General features: G+C 52.7%; 1 protein-coding gene across 1 annotated transcript; it reads right to left on the bottom strand.

Annotated features, from left to right (window-relative positions):
* Window positions 1-10,361: 10,361 nt before the first annotated feature.
* Window positions 10,362-22,293, bottom strand: INKA2 (inka box actin regulator 2). The gene is made up of 2 exons (XM_082615564.1): window positions 22,067-22,293; window positions 10,362-11,621 (listed from the first exon to the last, which is right to left on the bottom strand). Exons 1-2 carry the CDS (start codon window positions 22,121-22,123, stop codon window positions 10,779-10,781), a joined length of 900 nt encoding a protein of 299 aa, XP_082471690.1. The 5' UTR covers window positions 22,124-22,293; the 3' UTR covers window positions 10,362-10,778.
* Between the last annotated feature and the right edge of the window lie 1,117 nt (window positions 22,294-23,410).

The raw sequence follows: 23,410 nt of genomic DNA on the forward strand, positions 1-23,410 counted from the left end.
TATCCTGTCAGAAAGTGAGATAGGTGTGCTTTTATATTGTCCCTATGTGAAGTCCTTAGTCTTGGTTCCAGAGGGGAGGGTGCCTGAAAATACGGTATATTTTTATAGCAGAAAAAATCAAAAAGTCCTCAAGGATATTATATGAATCTCATATGGTGAATATTCAAGAACTGACACCATATTAGTATTTATGGCTATTTAAAGTATATTAACTTTGGTTATATGAGTAATATCTAATTTAAAGGAGGCTTGATGTCACAGTCGGTAGTTTGCTTTTTTTCCACTAGAATACGAACAACCTTAATGGCTTAATAGTGTCCCCAAACAATCTTAGTTTTAGAAACTAAGTTAATACATAATCTATAATTTTACCCTCCACCAGGGGGAGCTTCAGTATCAGTTAACACTTCTACCATTGAATTAAAAGTATATATTCAAGCCATCTATTCTATAAATACTGTGTGCCTCACAAAGAGGTGTGAAGGCCTTCCCTCAAGAGTTTGCAATTTAATTGGGCAGAGAAGATATAAGAAATTCGTCAAAGATATGAATAGCATTGTAATTCATTGAACTGTGGCCGCAGGGCAAATTCTCTTAGGAATGTTTAGAGAGAGATGGATATTGGTGTTTTTCTCTTCCCCTACAACTTTGAACTAACCTGTATTTGGCAGCTTGGTTTGCCATCATAGCTGGCTGCCTTTTACTCCTTGGTGAAACAGTGTGCGTCTTTGGAGTTAGAATGTACTTGGAAAAAGTCAATCCTTGGGAAGATACTGATCTTTATTACCAACTTTATTAAAATAGGTTACTTGGTCTGAGGCTATTTTTCTCCACATATGAACATTCTGCATTTTCTGGACCTGCCCAATTTCAAATATTTTGCCTCATTATCCTCATAGGTACACATATATTTGTCAGTTCATGTATCCGATTTTTGTTTTCAGGACTGAGGGACAGAAAGATACAAAGATTACCTCAGTATTTTCCTTTGTAAGCAATCATAGTAGAATGTTAGAGGGCGTAAAATACACTCATAAATATGTGTGTAGTGAAACCAAAGTGTGAAGAAATTGTCAGGTATTCGGAGGAGGAAAATAACTTGTAAAATAACCTTTTGTTTTGTTTGGGTCTTATACTTATTTAAGGTGCTACTTAAATGTGTGTTAAAATAGCCCCTCTTGACTCAGCTCCAAACTTAAAAGGGCAGAGTGGTTTGGGTGCTTGTCCAGGATCTGGAAAGAGCCCATCTTGCCGGGAAGGAAATGAATGTGAGCTTTGAGGCAGTCTAGCCACCCAGATTTTAGCATTTCTAGTCCCCAAAAATGTAAAAAAAAATGCAAGTTATTCTTGAAAATGTAGCATAGACATTGCATTGAACATGGATTTTTCTTACTATAACTTCATCTTGGGTTTGTTGAATGTGTTGAATGTGTAGTGCACTTATTTAATGCTATATATCTTGCTTAAATATTCTTGTTGAGAACAGCTGGAGACTTTGAACTGGGTGCCTAGTTCTGTTTTCTGGGAGGCAACATGGATTCTGTTTTGCAGACATCAACAAGAGCTTTAAAAGTGAATTGGGGATGCAAGTTCTTTGGCTTGTTAAGAAGCTTCCTGTGGTTCTGGGCCCAAGGTGTGACATACATTTCCTGCTAATCGCTTCTCTTAAGAAGCTTGGGCTTGGCTGTTCGTTTTGAGGAAAAACCTTAATAAACCTTCCCATTTTAAGCAGTGATGTGACTCTTATTTTGAGCTGTTGTTTTCAGTGCATTTTTTTAAGCTTAACCAAATGCAAGTTCTTGTGCCTACTTTTAACCATGTAAAAGTTCTTGTAGGGCTTACAAAGCAGAACAAGGCATGATCCTTATAGGCCTACCAGCAAATATTTATTGTGCCTCTACTGTATGCCAGGTGCTGATCTGTGTGTTGGGGCTACATCAGGGAATAATACAAACCAAAATCCCTTCATCCCTTCCCTCGTGGAGTTTCTGGCAGGTGACAAAAGCTGTGTGTGTGTGTGATGAGTACTGTGGAGAAGAGTTAAGCAGTGTAAAGGGGCAGGAGTGCTGGGCGGAAGGAATGTGGTGGTAGTGGGTCACAGGTTTAGGTTTCACTGAAGTTGCTCTTGCATAAATATTGGAAATATGTAGCCCATACACCTGCCTGGGGGAAAGCACAGCCTTCCATGCAGTGGGAAGGGTCTGCAGATGCCATAAGGTGGACATATGCCTGGTGTGTTGGGGGATCAGCAAGGAGGCCAGTGTGGCTGGAGCAGAGGGATCAAGGAGGAGAGTAATAGGAGGTAACAGGGAGGTAGTGGGATGGGGGAGGACACACTTCCTTCCACATTTACTGAGTGGAATCCACGAAAGAGCTTTTGGCAGAAGATAAAACATGGTCTGACTCGGCCTACCATAAGGAATACTATTTGAGAATAGCCTATAGAGGGCCCAGGATGGAAGCAGAGAGGCCAGTTAGGATACTGGATAATCAAGTAGGAAAGTGGAGCCAACAGGAAATGCTGACACATGGAGAGAGAGAGAGAGAGAGAGTGTGTGTGTGTGTGAGAGAGAGAGAGAGAGAGAGAGAGTCAAAGATGTCTCCAAGATTTTTGGCTAGTAAGGTAGTGAAGATTATGACAGGAGCGGGTTTGGAAGGGGAAGAGGGAGGGGTCAGGAGTTGGATTCTGAACATACTAAGTGTGAGAAGTGTGTCACGTTCTAGAGTTGTACAATAGGTGGTTGGATATGAGTCTGGAATTCAGAGGAAGAGGTCTGGACAGGAGACTTACATTTAATATTTAAGAACATGAAGCTGAATAGGATCACTAGGGTCGAGTATAGACAGAAGTGATCCAAGGATCCTGTCATGGGGTTGGGAGATGAAGAATTAGCAAAGGAGAACACGGAGGTCACTGGTGACCTTGATGGGCTGTCAGTGGAGTGGAAGGGGACAGTGTCTGGAGTAGGTGTAGGAGAAAATGGAAAGAAAGACAGTGCAGATGTCAGGCATGGATTACTGTTGAGCTGGTTGAAACTGCATGTTTGTGTGCTAATAGGAGTGGTCACTGAGGAGGCATGTAAGGGAAGAAGCTGACCCAGATAGGAGCATGGGCGGGTATAGTGGCAGAAGGCAAACAGTATGTGGTATAGAAACTGGTAGGTTACAAAGAACTAATAAAAGGTACCATAAAGAAGTTTTAAGCAAAGTAGCATGAGACAGAAGAGACAGATGCTTTCTGTTCTGGGAGATCTGAAATGCTTCCAGAGAGGGGAGTTGAACCAGGCTTTAAAGGGCGGAATTTTCAACAGGTGTTACAGGCAGATTGCAGGCAAAAGCAAGTGCAGAAAACAGGAACCAGGAGTGATCTAGTTTCAGTTGATGTTAATGTGGAGAGAAGAGACTGGAGCCGTATCATGACAGGCCTTGAAACAAGAAGTCAGCAACTAGTAGGTTGAGCTAAGCAAATAACAAGCGCATAGCATCATCTGGGTGAGACTTGGAGAGGACGGGGATGAGGGGATTTCAGAAGTGAAGAGGATTGGCAATTACGAGGTTATAAGGCCTTCTCCCCACGGATTCTAGTGGTCTTCCCAGGCTTCGTATCGCACTTCATTTTGCCTCTTTCTCTAATGACGATGACCTCTGAGGCTTATAGTTGTGATCATTCCCAAACAAAAGCTCCGTTTAGAAGGGAACCAGCATTAACACTTTGGCACTCAAAGATGTTAGGGAGGATTGAAGAGAAAAGTCTATTTTTTTGCTCTGTATTCCTCTGCTTCACTTGATATAATTCTCCCCTCAGACCCTCTGGTACCTACAGGATGGGTAATTAGTTCCCACCTTCACACCCTCCCAAGTTTTCCTTTCTTTACTGTTACTTCACAGCAGGAGACAGCAGCCCCTCTGGCCCTTCAGACCCTTCCTCTCCCTGGGGATCTACCATTTTGATTAAGGCTCTTTTCCTTAATCCACTCCTATTGGGTAGGTGCCAGCTTTCCCACCAAGACCCCATCATTCAGGCCTTCCCTTGCGGGTGAAAGCAAAGCCACAAGCCACACTTCTGTAGCCCCCGCCTCCCTTGCCCTTTGCATCACTGGTATCTCTCTAGTTGGGTGGGTTGGGAAGTTTGAAGGAGCCACCGGCGTTAAGGGACGCTAAGCATGCAGTCTTCCCATTATGGAGAGTAGGACTTGGAACTGTGGGACTAGGCACTGGGCCCTGCCTGCCTTCCCTGGGAGGGGATACATTTAATGGAGAAGTTTAAAGAAGATACTTGATCCCTATGTTCCCTGTAGGGTCCCGAAGCCAAGACCAGGAGCTTTGGAATTCTTCGGGCCTTTGAAATCACTGATACAGTCCCTAACCCCATATTTTCTGGAATATAAATTGACTTATTTGAACAGATGCTTGGAACCTCAGATCGGGGATTCTAACACCTGCTTCAGTCAGTCTGCCCGGTGCTCCCTGTGATGAGGAGGAAGCTCCCTAGGCCCGTCCCTAGGCAGTGCACGTAGGAGGCTTTGAGTGACTACTTAGTGGCCGTCCGGGGTGAAGTCACCAGCCTTGGCACTTCTGCTTGAGGAGCAGAGTCTGTGCGGGGATTTCAGTGGCTGCACATGAACACCCTCTGGAGGAACCTCTGTTGCTGCTTCTTGCTTTTAGAAAACTTTTTATGCCTGATACCCTCCCCTTTCCCACCACTTCTACACAAACGACTGATACGCATGCTGCCTTGCTGGGAGACAATGTCTGGAGTGTGGCCAGTAGTGGGGCTGGAGGGAGGGAAGGCGCTGAGCACCCAGCTTTCAACTTCCTTCCCCCTTGCCCCACCCTGACCCTCCACAATCACAATGGGGGAAGCAGAATCTAGCAGACTCGATGTCCCCAGCAGGGGTGGGGATCCCTGGCAAAGCAGGTTAAGAAAAACTCCTATGGTAGGGTAAGTCTGGGGCCTGATGTTGTTGCCAAAAAGGACAAGGAGATGAGCCAGGTCAGGACGACCTGTTGAGGGGGAGCAAGTAGAAGGGGACAAAACTTGGAGGCTGGTGTAAAAGCAATGTCCTCCAGGATGGAAAGAGGGAGCCACTGGGATTGAGCAGGCGTGGAAGAGAAGTGGCTGCAGTCATCTGCAGGACCTGAGCTCTGGGCAGCCGGATGACAGCATGCCAGGGGCAGGGAGCTGGGTGGGAGGGGGAGGGCCAGGGCTCCTCAGACAGCCCGTGTTACAGTAGAATTGGCCTGGAAACCTAGGGTGGAGACGCCAAAGCAACAGGCCAGGGACAGAAGGCACCACACAACAGCTTGGGGAGGAGGCTCAGGATGGGGAGTTTACTCTCTTGAAAGTGATGTTGGCCCCAGCTCCCCTCTCCTGGGGAGTGGACTGAGGAGTGGAGTGAGAAGTGGGCCCGGGGAGGCAGCTGAGGGGCCTTGACTGCTGGTCTTGCCTAAAGCAGGAGATGCAGGAGCCGGGCTCACTCTGAGGAGTGGAGGTCACGTCGAGAGCCCTGTGCTCCGCGGTGCTGGAGGTACAGGAGTGGTGGGAGAGGAGTTGCTAGGGTGACTTACAAAGTAAGTCCTGTGGTTGGGTACAGGCATAGATAAAGCCCCTGGGGAGGGCCTCACAGAGGAGATGCCCTTTAAACTGCAGAGTGAGAGGTGCGTTAACAGGTCAGCCAGTCAGAGGCAGTGGGGAAACAGCAATGCAAAGACCTAGAGGCATAAAAACCCCAAGCTTGGAGCAAAGTGCTCACCTCCCTGGAGCATCAAGTTGGGGGGTGGCAAGTGCCCAGAAGTAAGGCTGAGACAGTCCATTGGGGTCTGTTGGGAAGGACTGGGCCTCCAGACACCCACGGAAGACAGGCCAAATGAGGATGAAGTCACAGGATCTTGAAGACACTTCCTTCACCTCCTCTGTCCTCCCAGAGCCCAGGCAGCATTTCCTTGCAGCTGCAGGCTCCAGCTTCCGGTCAGCTGGGGGAGGTGAGGAAGGGGCCTGAGGGGGAGGCACAGGAGGAAAGGGAAAGCAGCCAGGGGAGTAACATGTGCAGAGCGGGGGAAACAGGGAGACAAAACCTGATTCTTCCCTTGGATGGGGGCACCTCCCTTGAAAACCAGGTGGCATCTGCTGCGCCTGAACCCCCCCGCCCCCCCCCGCCCCCGGCCAGTGGGAAGAACTAGGGGGCAGGGCGGAGAGCCCAGAGCTGGGTCGTGGTGGGCTCCTGCTGGAGGCGCGGAGCACGCAGGAGGGCATTTTTGGCAGTGATTCCTGTGCCCCCGGAACAGGGCGGCTGTCTTGAGGGATGGGTCCAGAGGGGCGTACAGGGAATGGATTCAGTGGAGTGGAAGCCAGGGAGCGGAAGCGCGGCAGCTGTGGCCTGAGACCTGGTGGAGAGTCAGAGACCCTGCTCCCTCCCCGACCCAGGGCCCAGCCTGGCCAAGATGCAGGGAAAAGGCAGAATGTGAGGTGCAGTCATGGCTCCCTGCCAGATTATTTTTGCCCCAAGTGTTGTGTTGAGGAATAGGTGCCCAAGAAAGGCTCCCTCCCTCTTTGTTCCTTGGAGGCCTCTCTCTGGCCAGTAACACAAAGATGCTTTCAGAGAGCGATGGGGGTGAGAGTGTGGGATGGGGACACCGACTCCTCAAAACCATCAGAACTTGGCTCTCCACCTCTCTAGTCCTTGCCAGGAATGCGCGGGCCCTGAGGGTTTACTGTGAGGGAGCGGGCGGGGGTGGGGGTGCTCCCTAGAGCACATCCTCAGGCAGTGGGGGGTCTTCAAGCACCATTCCTGAGCTCAGCCTCTGCTGCTGCCCCTCCGTACCCAGCCCCCTACACACGTGCACACACATATCCTTCCACGGAAAAGTGTAAATTGTTTGCCGTTTGGCAAATAGCCCATCCGGGTAATATTTTTACAATGTACAAAAACATGTTCACACTTATTGTCTTCTCTGATCCTTGTTACAGTTCTGTGAGGTAATAGGGCCAGAAGAGGAGACCAAGGCTCTGAGAAAGCTGTTGTTGATCTTTCAGTGTTTTTTGCCCTGGGTCACTTGGTCCGCGCCTGAAGTGACGTTCGCTCGTCTGATACATACTGAGCTTCTGCTGGGTTCTAGAGCCCGAGGTGCCTCATGTCCTTCACATCTCACAGCAGCCTGCGTTTTCGCCGTTTCACACCAAGAACAGTGAGGCTCAGGGAGGTTAAGCCACCCACTCAAGCTTACACAGTGACGGGCAAGTGGGTCTCCTATCCTGTTTGACTCCGGAATCCAGTGCCCATGCCCGGGTACCGGCAGAAGTGCCGTGACTGCCCTGGCTGGGGAAGGCACCTGGCGGGCACTGAAAGCCAGATACCAGCCGAGAGACAGGCTGTGCTCCTGCTTTATGGGGGCCCTGTAGGAAGTGTTGCTGTGACTCGGGAAAGATGGAGGTGCCCCGCTTGCCACAGGGCTCTGTGGAACAGGACCACGTGGCGGGGACAGAGCTGAGCCAGGTCCCTGGTCCTCGGGGCAAGTTTGCGTTCGGATCTCCACCTGAGGGGTGGTGCAGCGGAAGTGCTTGAGGAAGAGGGACCTTCTGGGAAAGAGGGGTCCCAGGGCTGAAGGGGTGGGAAGAGAAAGGAAGGGGACTAGGCAGGCCCACCGGCCACAGGGACTCTTCTAGCTCCTGCTTGTGGCCAGGGATCATCTACAGACATACTCTGGTCTCAGGGCCACAGAGAAGCAGGTGGGGTCCTGAGCAGATGCCTGAGCCAATCAGGGAGCCCCGGTACCTGCCAGGGAAGTGGGCCAGGTGTGAGGCGGACCCCATGCCAGGGAGGGTATTAAATGAGCTTCCAGCTTATTTGCATGTCCTAATTAACCATAAAATGAGCCCCAGGGGCAGCATTAAGCTGTCAATTTCTGTCCGCTTCCTTCCACTACTTCCCCTCACACATGGCTCCCCGCCCCAACATTCCTGTATCACTTAGGCAGCACGCATTCCCATTCACCTCTCCCCCTCAGGGTCAGTAAAATAGTCTCCATCATTTGCCCGGCAGGAGCCCAGAAGGGGATGGAGAAGGAAAAATAATGGGGGTGGGGGGACACACATGAATCGGCCCTAATCTTTCATCAGCAAAGCACGGGACGGGGCACTACATCAGCCCTGTCAAGACCCGTGCAAAATTCTGCCCCTGGCAGCCAGCATTCCATTTATTCTCCATGCATGGATAATGCGGGGAGGATGGGTTTTGTTGTTGTTCCTCTTGACTTGGCTTTGGAGTAAATATGGACAGTTTGTGGGGCGGTGTGAAAAGCGCGAGCCTGCAAGTCAGCTGGAACTATTTCAATCCCAGCTATGGCACTGGGACCCTCGGCAAGTCGCTGAACTTCTCTGAGCCTCTCCATGTGAAATAGGAGTAACAGCAGCCATTTCCAGAATGTCTTAAGAAGGAAATAAGAGCACGAAGAAGGTAGCGCCCAACACCTGTGAATTTTGTGGCAGCACATGTCACTAATTGTTTTGTTCTGGCCCAAGTTACAGTGAGTTTTCATTCCCTTGGATCCCTTCTGGCTAACCTTTGGGTTAAGAGTTTCTTCTTTCTTCCTACTGGACCCCTTGAGTCAGGAACTGGGTCCTTGTCATTGCTGTTCTTAGTTCCTATCACAATGCCTGGCACTGGGAAGTGTTCAGAAAGTTTTGTTCAGCTGGTCTGAATCGCAATGACCAGTCCAAAAAACTGATGCGTCACAGATGAATGGCCAAGAGGTGACCTGGTTTCCTGTAGGATCATTCCTGACTTGGAACTGGTGCCTTCTTGAATAACTGCTGGATAGCTTCTCCCCCATCCAGCAGCCCATGGCTCCCTCCTCTCCGGACTCAGCAATTCAGTAGGTGGAATCTTCACACACACACATTCTACACGTGTGTGCACACACACACACATCACTCCACCACCCAAGGCAGCCACAGCCAATGGGCCTTCACCCAGGATGGATTTCAGATTTCTGTGGGGAGACAGGAGGGATGGGCAGGGGCTTCCTCCTCCAGAAAGGGCTAGCTCGGTTGGTAAACTCCAGGGAGACACGAGGAAAGGACAGGCTTTGGAGCCAGACATCCCTCTGTTTCAAATCCTGGTTCTTTCATTTGCTAGTAACCTCATATGGGCAGCTTACATGACCCCTAAAAGCCTCCACTGAATTACCAGGTATTAACAATACCTTCTAGGGTCATTTTGAAGTTTGAAAGACCATGTGCACACTGCCTGGCCAATAGCCAGCGCGCGCGCGCGCACACTAACAAAAATTAAGCACCTTTCCTCTTGTAGCTTCTGCCACCGAAAACTACACATCTACCATTTGACTGCGTGGGAATTTGAGGGTGACCCTAATCACTTCCAACTAGAGCTGTGGGGCTGTTACACTCTAAGTCCCCTCCCTCCATCTCTGCCCCCAGGGGTCCAGGATGCAGGAAGAGCCTTTCTTGTTATTTTTTTCCTCTACAATTTGGTATTAAATGCTCTGAGGGCAGGAAGGCATCTTGCCTCTAATTGCAGCTGTCACTCCCCATCAGTCAGAGGGGAGTTCAGCCAGGAGGAGGCGAGGGAGGAGAAATGGAGTGCCCTCCTGGTCAGGCTCGCCCCAAACAGGGACCCACATTGTCTTTTCCCAGCCAGTGGGCGTTCCCTGCCAGGGTGGGAGGGACAGGCAGGCGGGCCCTAGATCTGGCAGCGTTGCTCTCCGGGCCACGTGCCCAGCACGGCTTTAGGTGTAGCCACGGGTGCCAGAGCTGAGCTGCTGCCCCTCCACCCTGGGTTGTCCTAGATGAGGCCAAAGGCATTTTAAAATGAGCGCGTATTTCTTCTTGGCTCACCTTGCCTCACTGGTGAATCCACATGTTCTTGTGCCCTGGGTGGAGGTTCTGAGCTGGAGACAGGGTGTTGGGGAAGCAGTGTGTGTGATTCCAGGGCCCGGCGTCTGTTCTTCAGTCAGCCCCTGCCTGCGGCCTGTACCTGGACAGGTAGCACATCCAGACTTACTTCCTCATCTGGAAAATGGGGATGATACCTGCCTTTCTCGCCCATTTACGAAGAAGATAATGGATATGAGAAGGCTTTCAGACGTTTAACGTGCTATACAAATAGCAGCTTTCCTTTCCTGTGCTTCTGAAAAGGCTTGGGGCTTCCCCAAGCACTCCTTATACACACTCCTTATTCAGCCGTTTCTCAGGGTCCAGGGATGGGCTGAAATCTCAAGGGCAACAGAAGGGGCTGGGAATTTGCCTCTCTGCTCCCACTCCCAGGAGGGCCAGGCTTTACTACTTGTGCCTGGAGCAGCTCTTTGCCAAGGAAGCAAACAGTTATGAGGCTGGGGACACGAGAAAGAAGGTCTTTATTGGCAGCATCTCTGGGGAACCTGCAGCCCCAGTGCCCGATCCATGCAGAATGTTACACTGAGGTCTTTGGGGGCAGTGAAGGAATGTCAGAAGCATTTCCTGGTCTTCTCCCCCTGCCCCTCTCCTGCTGTCACCTCCAGCCCCAAAGCAACACACACACACATTCTCTCTCTCTCTCCTCTCTGTCCAGGAACTCTCGCCTCCCCCACCAGCCAGCCCCTAGCACGGCCTCGCCCAACCACAGGCCTGTCAGCTCTGCTCCAGACCCTCTGCTTCTCCCTCCCTTCTCAGCGGAAGGGACTTGGAGTTACGCTTTTGAAAGCCATACCACCTGGCCTCTCTCCCAGGGGCCCAGCACTGGGACCTGGCCCTTTTGGGTCAGTCAAATTTCTATCTCTAGGATTCAGACCCAAACCGCTGTGTTAACATCAAAGCAAGAGCGTGAGGATTCCAGGGCCTTGGGGCAGCTGGTGGAAGGATTCTCCCCTCGTCTGGGCTCCGAGGCACCTGGGAAGGGGCAATGTCCAGAGCCCTTGGAATGGCCCCGCTTCTTGCCCTTCTGCAAGCGTCCGGCTCTGGGCTCAGAGGCCGTGGGTGTCACCCAGCCTGGTTTCTCCTTCAGCAGCCGGTCACGGTCAGGCCGCACACTACGCAAGAACTTCCTAAAGATGTTTGCTGTTAGGGCAAACCTGCGGCCCAGCTCCCGCGGCGGGCCCCTCCCTCCTTTGGGGGCTCCTGCCTCCTGGGTCTCACCCTTCTCCCCACCCTTCTCCAGTTCCGGCAAGTCCAGCCAGTTGCCCACCAGGTCCGCAAAAACGTTGTCACCTAACACCAGAGGCTGTCGATTCCGGCCCCGGGACATCAACGTGGAGGTCCAGTCATCCGGTTCCACCAGCTCTGGCCCCCGCTGGGCACAGCTCTGGTGCTCTGGCAGCCGTGTCCTGGGCGGGGGAGCCAGTTCCGTCCCACACACACTCCTAGGAGGTGGAAGCTTGGCGCAACTGCCCAGAGAGGGTTGGCTGGAGGGAGAGCAGCCCGCAGGCCTGGCAGGACCGCTGCCACCCTCCCACTGATGGGGCTCGAGCTGCGTCCGGGGGCTTTCAGGGCAGCCTGGGGCAGGCCCCCCTCCAGAGATCTCCAGCCGCTCCAGTGCTGTCTGCACCTGCAGGAGCTTCAGTTCTTGCAGCGCCCCCATCATGCAGTTCATCTGATCCTGCAAGCCATCGCCCACTTCCTTCATGGACATCTGCAGGGGAGAGAGCACAGGGCCTGTGAGCCAGGGGGAAGGGCTGTTCCCCAAACACACACCTCCAGGGTCATTCCAGCCTGCCACTGACCCCATCTCTGTACAGCCTAGTACAGTGCAGATCAGGGCTGGGAGAGGAGGAATTTTGACACAGATATGGTTCGATAAAGGAAATACTATTAATAGCAGCTGACTTGCTAAGACAAGCACCGTCCTAAGCTACATATATGTATACATATATGCATATGTATGATTAATCTATATTTAATCTCCCCAACTACTCTATGAGGTAGTATTATCGTTCCTATTTTACAGATGAGGAAACTGAGGCACATAAGTAACTTGCTCAAGATTACATAGATAGTAAGAGGTGGCGCTGAGATCAGTTTGACGGTATAGAAAGTTCCGGTGGCCATCTGTGTCCTTTGTGTCTGTGCCCTCTTCTTCTCCTGAGCCTCCCTGAGATGAGGATGATGAAGAAAATAACAATTTGTGAGCAGTTACCGTGTAACAGGAGTTGAGCTAAGTATTCTGTGCACATCATCTCATTTCATCTTTATATAAACCCTAGGAGGTTGGTATTATAATTCTCATGTTAACATATGAGTTAACCACGGTGAGGGTGAAGTAACTTGCCTAAGGTCACACGGCTCACGCTGCTGGGACTCAAACACAGGACATCTCACTCCAAATGCTAGAGTCCTAACCACCAAGCACTGCCTCAGGATGGCTGGGCAGTGGAGGAGGGCTGAGAGGGACGCTAGGGAAAAGGAGGGGCTCAGATTCCCTAAGAGAAAGGGAGGGTAGGCCTGGGGTTTCCTTTCACTGCTGTTCACATCTGGCAGGTCAGGAGACAGATAAGGAGCCACAAAGCTCCTGTTTGCTGAGACCCCTGCCCAGCTCTGCCCAGCCCTTCTCTCCCTTCCAAACACCTGTCCCCTCTCAGCTGCTCTCAAACTTGGCTCCAGTGCTCTTCCTGCCTTCTTGGCCCAATTGGCTCCGCTGTCCTAGCCAAGAGTGGGGACACTAGGGGCCAGTTCCCCAGCTCCTCTGTGGGTGTCTAAGGCCCGAGTCCCAGGTGCCAGCTGGAAGGGGCTAAGAGATTGACTTGGGTGAGGGCCGAGTTTGGAGGCTGGGCAGGGGATGCTTCGTCTGATAACATTCACGAGGTTCCCGTCCCCGGGCCCAAGCTGCCTTGGTTCCGCCAGCTCCCTCCGCAGATCTGCTCACGTTACAACGGCAAACCTCAGGCAAGGGGACCATCTGTTTCTTAAGCCCCCCAGAGACCCACCGGGATCATCTTACCTCCCAGCCTTGTCCTAATGCACAGAGCTAAGCCCACAGGGTGGAGGGGTGGAGGGCCTGGGAGGGCAGGCGCAGAGGCTCTGCAGCGCTGTGCTGGCAGCTGACCCTCTCAGGCTTTAGGGTCACACCCTCCCCTGCCAACTCAGGCTTTGGTGGGGGTTAGGGGCCAGCCCAGGCTCTCCTGAGCCAGCAGTGCTAACAGACAGTGGAGGACTGACTGTCCCTGAGGGCAAGGAAGCTGTTGCTGCGTGTAGGATTGCCCACACCCTGCACCTTCCCCAAGAAAGAGCAAGAAGAAGTGGTGGTTCGGGGCCTGACAGCCTGGGGTTTGCCAGGCTGCTGGGCACGTGTGCTCCATTTGACTGGCAGCAGCAGGAGACACAGCCTGCGGGGTGGCCACGCTTGCTGATGGCCCCCTGCTCTGGCCTCTTTGGCTTCTACCTTCCTGACCCCTTCCTTCTGGAGGCAGCTCAGCCACAACTGGAAGACCCAGAGCAGAGTCAGGAGACTCTGAGCCCCAAACCAAACTGCCCAAGGTCCCTTCCCGGCAAACTGCTGCACTGACTCTCCTATTTCTGCCCCCTGCCTCACAGCACTCACCCCAACCTGGAACCTCAGGGTCATATTTGGCTTTCCCACCCCACTGCCCGTTCTTGTCCCCAGAGGCTGCACATCTGCCCTTCTACCCCCTGCAATGCTACAGAAGCCTCCTTGCAGGCCACCAAATCAGTCTTCCCGACACACACCTCCGACCGTGTCACTCGCCACTCAGAAGCGTAATCTACTCCCATATACACCCCACACTCCCATCAGAACCTTTTCTGTGATACTTAAAATGCTCTTCCCTGTCGTCCTGCTACTCACAGCTCCTCTGTGCATTTAAGTGCTGGGTCGCTGATGAAACATTCATTGAGCATCTACTTCTTGGGGGCAGGGACTGAGATCTACACATCATTTTGTTGCCCCAGAACCCAGCTAGCACCTCTGCATTTACTACATATCCATAAAACATACACTGAGTACCACTGAGCACCCCAAATTGCTTGCTGCCCTCAGTAAGTCACTACCCAGGGAGAAAGGGTTAGGAATGTTTCTCAAGGTTTCATTTCACCAAGAGGCACAGAGTCGGAGCTTGCCAGCTTCCTTCCAGAAGGCTAAACACAGTCCAGGTCAGAGGCGGTGGAAGGAATGAAATGACCCCATTCAATCCTTTCCAGTATGGAAAAATCCTTAAGAAATAATGCTGACATTCTGTACCTTTTTCAAGTGAGAACGAATGTGTGGGTATGTATGAATTCAGGGATGCCCATAAAACAGAGGCCCCATTTAAGTAAATAAGAGCTGAAGGTGCAGCCCTATGGAAAATGATAGTGCATTGGTTAAGATCTTGGGTTCTGGAGACAAATGGAACAGGGTTCAAATCCCAGCTCTGCCATGTAATAGCTGTGTGATCTGAGCAAGCTATTTAAATTCTGTTTTTTAATTTCTCCATTCTTGCTTTTTTTGGCCGCCCTGCACGGCTTGTGGGATCTTAGTTCCCCCACCAGGGATTGAATCTGGGCCACTGCAGTGAACGTGCTGCATCCTACGAACCACTAGACCGCCAGGGAACTCCAATTTCTCCATTCTTTAAAATGGGAATAAGAGTTCCTGCCTGGTCCAACTTTGGACAGACGAGATGAGGTAACGTGTGTTTATGCGTGGCCTACAGGTGAATTTTGGCTGTTATCTTAAGACTTCCTGAGAACTTCCAGAACATTTCTTCCTCAGTGAACCTGAACACGCAGTAGTGATAGGATTCCGTTCACCTGTCTGGTCTGATTGAGGAGAAACATCTCGTCTGGTCCCTTTTCCCACCCTGGCACCACACAGAGGAAGGAAAGGGAAGCCTTGCATCCTCCTGCTCACGGTCCAGCCAGATTAGGTCAGCCGGCCACAGAGCGCTGACCTTGGAGGGCAAGAAGGCAGCCGTGAGGGGGCTGAGGATGGAAGAAGGAAGCCCAAGTGTGGGAAACAGGGAGGCCAGGGAGTAGGGAGACAGGAGCATCGGCTGGGGCCTGACGGAGAAGCGAGCTGCCTTTCCTAGCCCCGGGGGAGTGATGTCACCCAAGGAGAAAGAGCCAGAGGGCAGGCTGCTGTCTTCCCCAGAGCGTGGGACCTGCTCAGATCCCAAGGTTTCTCTTGCCGAGAGGGAGAAGAGAGAGCAACGTGGGGTGGGCATAAAGGAGAGGCGCCAAATCTGAGAAAATCCCAAGCTAGAAACGAACACTAACTCCCATGCTGTAGGTGATGAGTTCCTCTCTGGCCCCCCAGTGCCTCAGGACGGCGCCAAGTCATACCCAACTTGCCCTCAGGGCTCAGGTGGAAAAGTCACAAGAAGGCCTAATTAGTTCTGATTAGTTTAAGTGGAAATGGTTCTAACAGGCACTACCCTCTTTCTCCACCCCAGCTCGCATACACTCACACACGCTTGTACACACACGTGTGCACACAGGCACAGAGCTAGCCTGCTCCACCGCCAGGCACAACACCCGTGATAAGCGTATCCTAGAGACGGCTGTGAGAACCCTTTCTGAGAAAGGTCTCACCACCCTCCTTGTATCCACCCCACCCCACAGCCCATCTCCCACCCCCGGCATCTTCTGGGCCTCCAAATGTCTCATTCTAAACATTTTCTTCCTGTCAAACTTTAGTCTCTCCCACTGCAGTCTAAACCAGCCCCTGGCTAGCTCCCTGTGGTGGAGCTGGATGACCCCCGGGCACCCTCCTAGGGTTTGTCAAGAGCCCCATGCTGTCCTGTGGAGACCTGGCCCACTCCAGCTGACTAACTCGGCCACTCCACATGGGGCAGATTCACCAACCTTTTGTGCTTCGGATTCTGACCGTGAAATGATAACCCCTCACACATGTGTAGCACTTGCTCTGTCTTCTACATGACCTTGTCCGACCCCCACAATTGCTCCGGGAGGCTGACAAGGCAGTTGGAGTTATCCCCACTTAATGGATTAGGAAGCTAGGGAGCTGAGAGGTTCGTTTTCTCCCTCAGTGGTTCCTAAACACACTTCCCTAGACTCTCCTTCATGATTTCACCATATCTATATATGACCTAGTCTCCTACTTAATACTTTACTTAAATCTGTTTATATAAATTAATGGATTTATATGGAAACATATGAAATGTATATCACTTGCCATAAACAGACGGTAACACTGCCTACCTATCTATCTATCTATTGAAACTAAATTTTTCATCTGAGTATCACCTGATGTCATCTTGAGCACCTCCAGTGGAAACATGGATCTATTGCCTGAGGTTCTGAGGTAGATTAGTGGCAGGGCTGGGACCCCATGCCTGGCCCTCTTACTCCAGGCCAGTGAGCTTTCCATGTCATCATAATCCCTGACTCTTCAGCCTCATGGGATTGTTGTGAGAAGAAACCAGGAGAGTCAGTGGGCCGTGCGAGGGCGATTATCATCACATAGGGAGGAAGAACGTGAAGCCTTGGAGGGACTCCAAGACCCCATTCAGTTCACTTCCACTGAAGGTGTTTCTTCACTGACTCATCTGAAGGGGGAAGATGCTGCTGGGAAGCCAAACCCCACCATCCTGGCCCTCCAGCCCCGAGCCCTCCGTGGGGTGGTGAGGGCTCAGCTGCCCATGGACAGCTCCCTTCCATGGCACTCGCTGGGCCCTTTGTGGTTTGGGAGGAGTAAGGATGGGAAAATGTGACACCAGCATCCTCGGCAACCTTCCCAAGCCCTCTCCTAGGCCCCTGACTGATCCCACAGCTGTGCCCTCCATCCATCCATCTCACGCCCTCTCCCAGCTCAGCCAGAATCCTTTGACACAGGCTCCGGTTTTGCCCATGGACCTGGCAGTGTGCCCTGCCTCACTCCCCCACCCCCATTACTCACAAGATCCCCACACAGTTCCTTTCAGCCCCTCTGGAAGCTAGAAGGGGGTTCAGGGCCGGAAATGGGAAAAGCCCAGCTTTTGCCAAGTGGCCCATTCTCCACCTCCGTGAATAGGGACCTTCACAGCCCCCTGCTCTTGGCTGGAACTCTCAACAGGAAGGTAAGGTAGAAACTGTGCCAAGAGCCGGAGGAGGGAGAAGGGTAAAGAAAGGAGGAAGTGTGAAATGGATGAGCCCACTCTCCCAACTGAACAATCTACTGGGGGCCATGTGCTTGGGCAAGACGCAGACAGACGGAGAGAGGGGCCCAGTCTTGCCCCTGCAGGGAGCTTGCCTCTCAGCCTCACCTCTCCCCTGTCCAGCTTTAGCCCCTCTCCAATGCAGCCAGTCAACCAAGTTCCTTGGGCATCCAAGGGACCTCAAAGAGTTACCTTCTTTTTCTCCTTTCTGATTCAGGCCTTCATACTCTCCTGTGTGGACTCTTGTAATAACCTACCTTATCTTCCCGCCTCAATTTCCTCCCTCCCCCCATCCCCACCACCACCACCTCCTAGATCCCAAGGCAGGTCTCTAACCACGCTGCTCGGCAATGCTTATGGAAAAGGTCAGACTCTTTAGCATGGCATTCAACCCCGCCCCCGCTTCTGCTCTCAACAGCTCTCTCAGCCCTGTTGCCCACTCTTTTTCTGCATATACCCTATGTTCTAGCCATAATCCAGTGAGTCTTCAAATGTCTCCTCTAGACAGTCTTCAAACACCCCCATTACTTCCATCTCTGCACGTTTTGGTCATGTTTCATCCTCTGCCTGAAATGCTCTTTTTCTCCTGTTCCCATCCCTATTTATCCCTCGAGGTGTGGTTCAAATGCTACCACTTCCATGAAGCCTTCCCGATCCCCTAGCTGGAGGTAATTCCTCCCTCTCAGAGCACTGAATGTGTGGCTCTCATCTAGTATGTATCCTCTGTTTCTATACAAGACATTTGCATGCATATAATGGCTAAGAGTGTGAGATCTGCAGTCAGACTGGCTGGGTTTGAATGGTAGCTCTGCCACTTATCAGCTCTATACCTTGGCCAAGTCACTTAACCTCCCCATTTATAAAATGGGGATAATGGAAATACAACTTCTTAGTGTTGCTTTGGCAATTGACATAATACCTGAGATATCTGGCATATCAATAACTGTTAACATCAATATATGTTGTTATTATTATCACTCCTATTAAAGTCTAAGTTCCCTGAAGGCAGGATCAGTGTCTGTTTATACTTGTAACCACAGTACTTGTGCCTGGCAAAGTGCTTTAAACATAGTATGAACTCAATAAGTGTGTTCTGTGAACGAGTGACACATGCACACCAGTCTGACCAGTTCATCACTGTGAGTTTACCAAGTGCTTACAACACATCAGGTACTGTGTTATGTGCTAGGGACATACAGCTGGGGAGGCACTTGACATAATCTTCACGGTAGCTGTATAAAGTAGGTACTTTTAAAACCCCATTTTACAGATGAGAAAGCTAAGGCACAGAGACATCAAATAATCTGCCAGGGTCACACAGAGCCAGGTTTTGAGTTCAAGTTGGCCTGACCCCAAATCCTGTGCTCCATGCTCTTCCCACTGACTACAGCACCCCACATTGTCTAGGGCAAAGTCCTCTTCACTCTAGCTCTAAACATCAAGGGAGACCACATTATGAGATCCTTTGCAGAAGCTTTTTTCTGCCTCAGGAAACTTGCTCTTTTGTCCCAAGAGCTGAAGGCTGTTCCTAATGTACCTCCTCTATCACCTTCTTATCTCCTCCTTATTTTGCCGTTATGCTCTGGTACTCCTCCATGTACCAGAATCTCCTGAACTTGTGGCCACTAGTGGCTAGGTAACTGCCTTCTAGGAACACCAAATTGTTCTAGAAGGACCTTCCCCAGCCTGAGAGAAGTCTCTCTGCTGCTTCACCATGCCTCAGCTAGGATCGACATTAAAGGAGCTGGTTCCATCAACCTCCTCCTCCTCCAGGAAGCCTTCCCACCCTGGCTGTATTTTACTCAGCCTTTATGCACCCTGTTTGCTCTACACTGATCTGAACTTATGAGCAACACCCTGTGAGCATCTTACATCTGCTTCCTCTGTGTGCCTATGTCTACCCCATTTGTTGGAAGCCCTCAAGGGAGCAGTGTATAAGGAACAGCTGGTCCCAAGGCCTGTGTTCAGGCAGGGCCCCTCTTTGGCTGCTAGAGGGGGGAGAGATATATTCCCTACTGAGTAGTTGCAGCCCTGACCCCCTCATCCTTAGGAAGAAGTGTGTCAGCTGCTGCTACTCTCCTGCTACATTTCAGCCCTGAAACCAGATCCCTGTCCTCTTCCAAACAGGGGAGAAGGGCCAGTTCTCCAGACATCAACCTAATTGAGCCAGGATCCCCAAATTCTCAGCCTCCCTCCAGTGCTCACTTGTTACAATGCAAATTTTCTGCTTCAGGAAATTGGGAAATTCTGCTACTTTGGTTTTCAAGATCAGACTCTTCTTGTCTAGATTTTCTGGGCCAAGGGCAGGACCAGGAGGCAGGAGAGAAGTGCACAACACCCTCAACAAAGATAATTTCACAACTCCTTAATGTTTCTTTTTCTAGCAGCTTTAACCCACAGTGTCTGTAGGACGTATGCTTCTTGAAGGGAATTTAACGGCATAAATGAATGTAGAACTTGACTAGTATTACATGAGTGCCATTCCTGGGCACACACTAACTTAGGGCAAAGCCAAGCACCACACAGTCCTCCTGGGTGGCAGGGAAGATTCTGCCTGGGATGAACACACACACACACACACACACACACACACACACACACACTTCAAGCTCATGACACATACTGACTATAAGCCTTTCCCACCCCATTGCAGACCCAAGGATAAACAAGCCAACACCTTCCTAACCCAGGCACAACCAAGCTGTGGTGAATTCAAACCCCAAAGTCCTTAGAGGAGCCAAAAGGCTGAGCCTGAGCTAACTCAGCTCCACTTTCTCCTTCACTCCATTGGGAAAACAGAGTCACTGAGATTTGGCTCTGCCTAAGCACTGGGCTGAGGTGTCAGGGAGTGAACAAGACTCTAATAGCTCTGCCTGTCACTCTGCTCTGTCTCCTTTCTGGGCAGGCTGGCACTGGGGAGGGGGCGGAACACCATGGGTGGAGGGAGGGTGCAGAGCTCTCCCATCTGAGTGTCTTTCTGGGCCCCAGGCCAGGCATTTGGCTTCCTCTCCAAGAGAGTCAAAGGCTGAAGCTGTTCAGACAAAGAGCCAAATGAAAGCTAATGGGGAGCTGGGTGACTTCAGCCTCTCCCCTTCCTCCTTCCGGGGACTGGGGCTCAAGTCCTTGGCAGGAGAGCATGCAAATCAAGACCTGGAGCTCAGCTCCGTGCAGATTCCTATTGCCTTTTTTATTCTTTCAGCGTCCACAGACTGTCTTTGCCCCCCCTCACCACCTCCCACCTAAGGTGCTGTAAAAAATGCAGATCAGTAGGATTTTAAAATTCAAGTCCGTGCCAGGAACACCCACAAACCCTCTATTAAGGCAGATCCTGAGGTGGGTGGTGTGGTCCCAGATTCCAAGCAAAAGAAAGAGGATTCTGTTAGATTATTTTCTCAACATGGCCCTTGGACTTAAGACGTTATCTGTGGCAACCTTGACCTTTCTTTCTGGTATTGGACAAGTGAATGGGACAAGTCAGAATCATGTGTGGGCTGGGGCCAGCCATCCCAAACTGACATGGAAAGCATGAGAAAAGGAGTATGGGAAAGGACATGATGGAGACTCTTCTGCCCCTCATCTAAGAAGCATTCCTCTGGGTAACGTTCCCATCTGAGTGTCACCACCAAAAGGGCTTGGGGAGGAAGTCCCAGAGAAGTGACCATTGACCTGAGAAGGCAGGCCCCATAGTGGGACAGAGAGAAAGAGTGCTTGGGCCACTTGACCAGGAAGCATCAACGAGAACACCTGCTGCTACAAGCTCCCCCTCCCCCCATGCTGGCCCCTGTTAAAGCTGCCAAGTTCCCTCCCCAGCGGGAAGAGGGGACAGTTTGCAGGCAGGAGTGGGAGAGGCTGTCAAGGAATCTGGAGAGCCATGGGCTGGCACTTTTTGGATCCAGGTCTGCTGTTGTCAGCCTGGGTGCCCCTGGCCCTGAAAAGCAAGAAGAAAGAGGGGAGAAAAGTGAGACCGAAAAGAGATCGACTCCAAGAAAAACAAACTAAAAGGGACAAAAAGAGGCGGAGGCAAAGCTCTAGGAGAGCCTGGTTGACAGAGACGGCTGTGGCGGCCCAGGTGGGGGACGTGCATAATATCTGTCTGAATTCTGGTGGTGGATAGTACAAGAGAGGGGGCAGGTGGGAGGGGGAGGGATATTAAGTCAGTAAGAAGCAATGCGCCTCCCACAACAGAGTTTCGGCAGGCGCCGCTCTCCCCACTTGGGCGATTTCCACGCCCCGCCGCCCACCCCCCGACCCCGAGACTGTGCCACTTCTCCCGGCCCCCGCACCCCGGCCTCTGCACGCTCCCTCCTCGTTCCCCCAGCCCAGACCCCTGACATCTGGCTGGGCCTCCGCACTCCCGCTCGCGAGCTGCCAGGCGGCGCCCGTCCTCCCGCGCCGGGCCCGCCCCCGCGGGTCCAGCTGCCAGCCCCCTCCCCGCTGGCAGGCAAGTTCGGGCAGACAGCCGGCAGGGCCTGCCCCTGCAGCCGCGCCAGCCCTGCCAAGCCCGGCCGCCACGGCTGGGGGGTGCCCGGAGGTGCCAGCTCCCCTCGAGCGAGCAGTCCCTGGCCGACCTCCTGCCCCGCGCAGGGTTGGGGCCACGCACCCTCCTCCCGGCGCCCCGCGCAGCCCCAGCTGCCCGGCAGCCGCGTCCCGCTCTTTCCGTGCGGGCGCCCGGGTCCCACCGCGTCTCGGGTGCGCCCTCTTTGCTCCCTCGGGTCTCTGGGCACATTTCGGTCTGGGCTTGCTTGGCTCCCTCCGTCTGTCTCACTCGTTCGTGCCTGCCTCCCTCTCACACAAGTCTCTGCTCCAAGTTTCCTCGGGGCCCCTTTCCCTCAGGACAGGCCCTGTCCTCCGACTGCTCGCCGTGTGCCCTCCTCTCCTCTCTGGGCTTCGGCCCCGCGCGCGTCGCGGTCCCGGGGTCCTGGCGGAGGCCAGTTACCCGTCGTGGTGGAGCAGCCCTCCCAGCCCCCGGCTCCCACTCCGCTCTTACCAGCTCCTGTTTGAGGCGGCGCAAATAGCAGTCCATTTCCCTTCTCTTCTTCCTCATGCGCCTATTGGCCGGGCTCAGCTCCACGAGAGAGTCCCAGGATGGGAACACCGGTCCCACCGAAGCCGCGCTCGGCCGGCTCGCGGCCCCCGCGCTCCGCGCCTCTCTCAGCGCCGAGCCGAGCCTCTGCTCCCAGGTCCGGACTTGGAGCCGCTTCCCGGCTACTCGCGGCGCGCAGTCCGTGCTGGGGGCGGAGGGAAAAGTGGGACAGCCTATGAGAATGCAGGAGGGATGGCTTCAGCCAATGAGAAGAACGCACGGGGGGCGCGGGCTGGGCTGCAGTGGGTGGGCCCTGGAGCGGGTGGGTGCACCAGGCGAGGGCCTCCGCTCCCGGGGGGCTGACATGGGGGACACCTACCTGGTCCTGGCCGGTGCGGCGGGGGATATCGTGACGCCAGACTGTACCGACGTCCCCCCAACAAAGCACGTGACCCCCAGAGAGAGCCCCGTCTTACGGATGGGAACTGGGTAGCGGTCTCGGAAGAAGCTGAGTACCACAGTGTCAACACTGTTTCCCAAACTCCGATCAGAAAAGGAACACCCTCCACCCCAAATGCCACTCGGCAGCTCTTTTGAATTCTGAAGTGTTCAAAAAAGTGGACTCTGGAAGTGTGGGTCTACCTCACCTTCCAGTCTACTCCTCACCCCTGGAGTGGAGGAGCCGCCGCTCGGTCCGTTCACGTATTTAACACGAAGCAATGGAGGCTCTACTGTACTCTCTGCAGGGTTATAGGTCTGCGGTTACTGAACAAGACAAGGCTAGGTCTCTGGTCTCAAGAACGTACAAGGGGTAGCGGAAGGGAAGGGGATAAGACAGACAGGTAAAAAAATAAAAACTAGACACCATAATTTCAGGTAATGATTCTTCATGAAAACATAAAATGGGGTAATGGGACGGAGGCTGCCTTCAGTAGGGTGGGCAGGCGTGGAGGAGCAGGTCTTTCTCTCCCGCAGTACTCCGGCGGCGTCAGTTATCCTAATTCTTGCTCTGGCCACTTGCGAAGCTCTCTGTAAGGTCGGGGGAGGGAGAGAGGGCTCAAAGCTGCTAACATTCTATTCAACAGACGCGGCCCATGCCCCGGAGGTGTGCGAGCTCCAGCCAGGTCCTGGGCGATGGACCCGAGAGGGGCCGCAGGCCTGCCCGGGCGCTCCTCCCAGCTGAACCCAGGACCCCCAACGCCGGCCTCCGCGTGCGTCGGGGCTGCGGTTCCCACCCGGTGCCCAGGCTCCCTGCAATACGGCCTGGCCCGCGGGGGGGCGGTGTGGCAGGGCCCGAGAATAATTAGC

The sequence above is a fragment of the Mesoplodon mirus genome, assembly GCF_964341445.2.
Source record: "Mesoplodon mirus genome assembly, chromosome: 3".
Taxonomy (NCBI): domain Eukaryota; kingdom Metazoa; phylum Chordata; class Mammalia; order Artiodactyla; family Ziphiidae; genus Mesoplodon; species Mesoplodon mirus.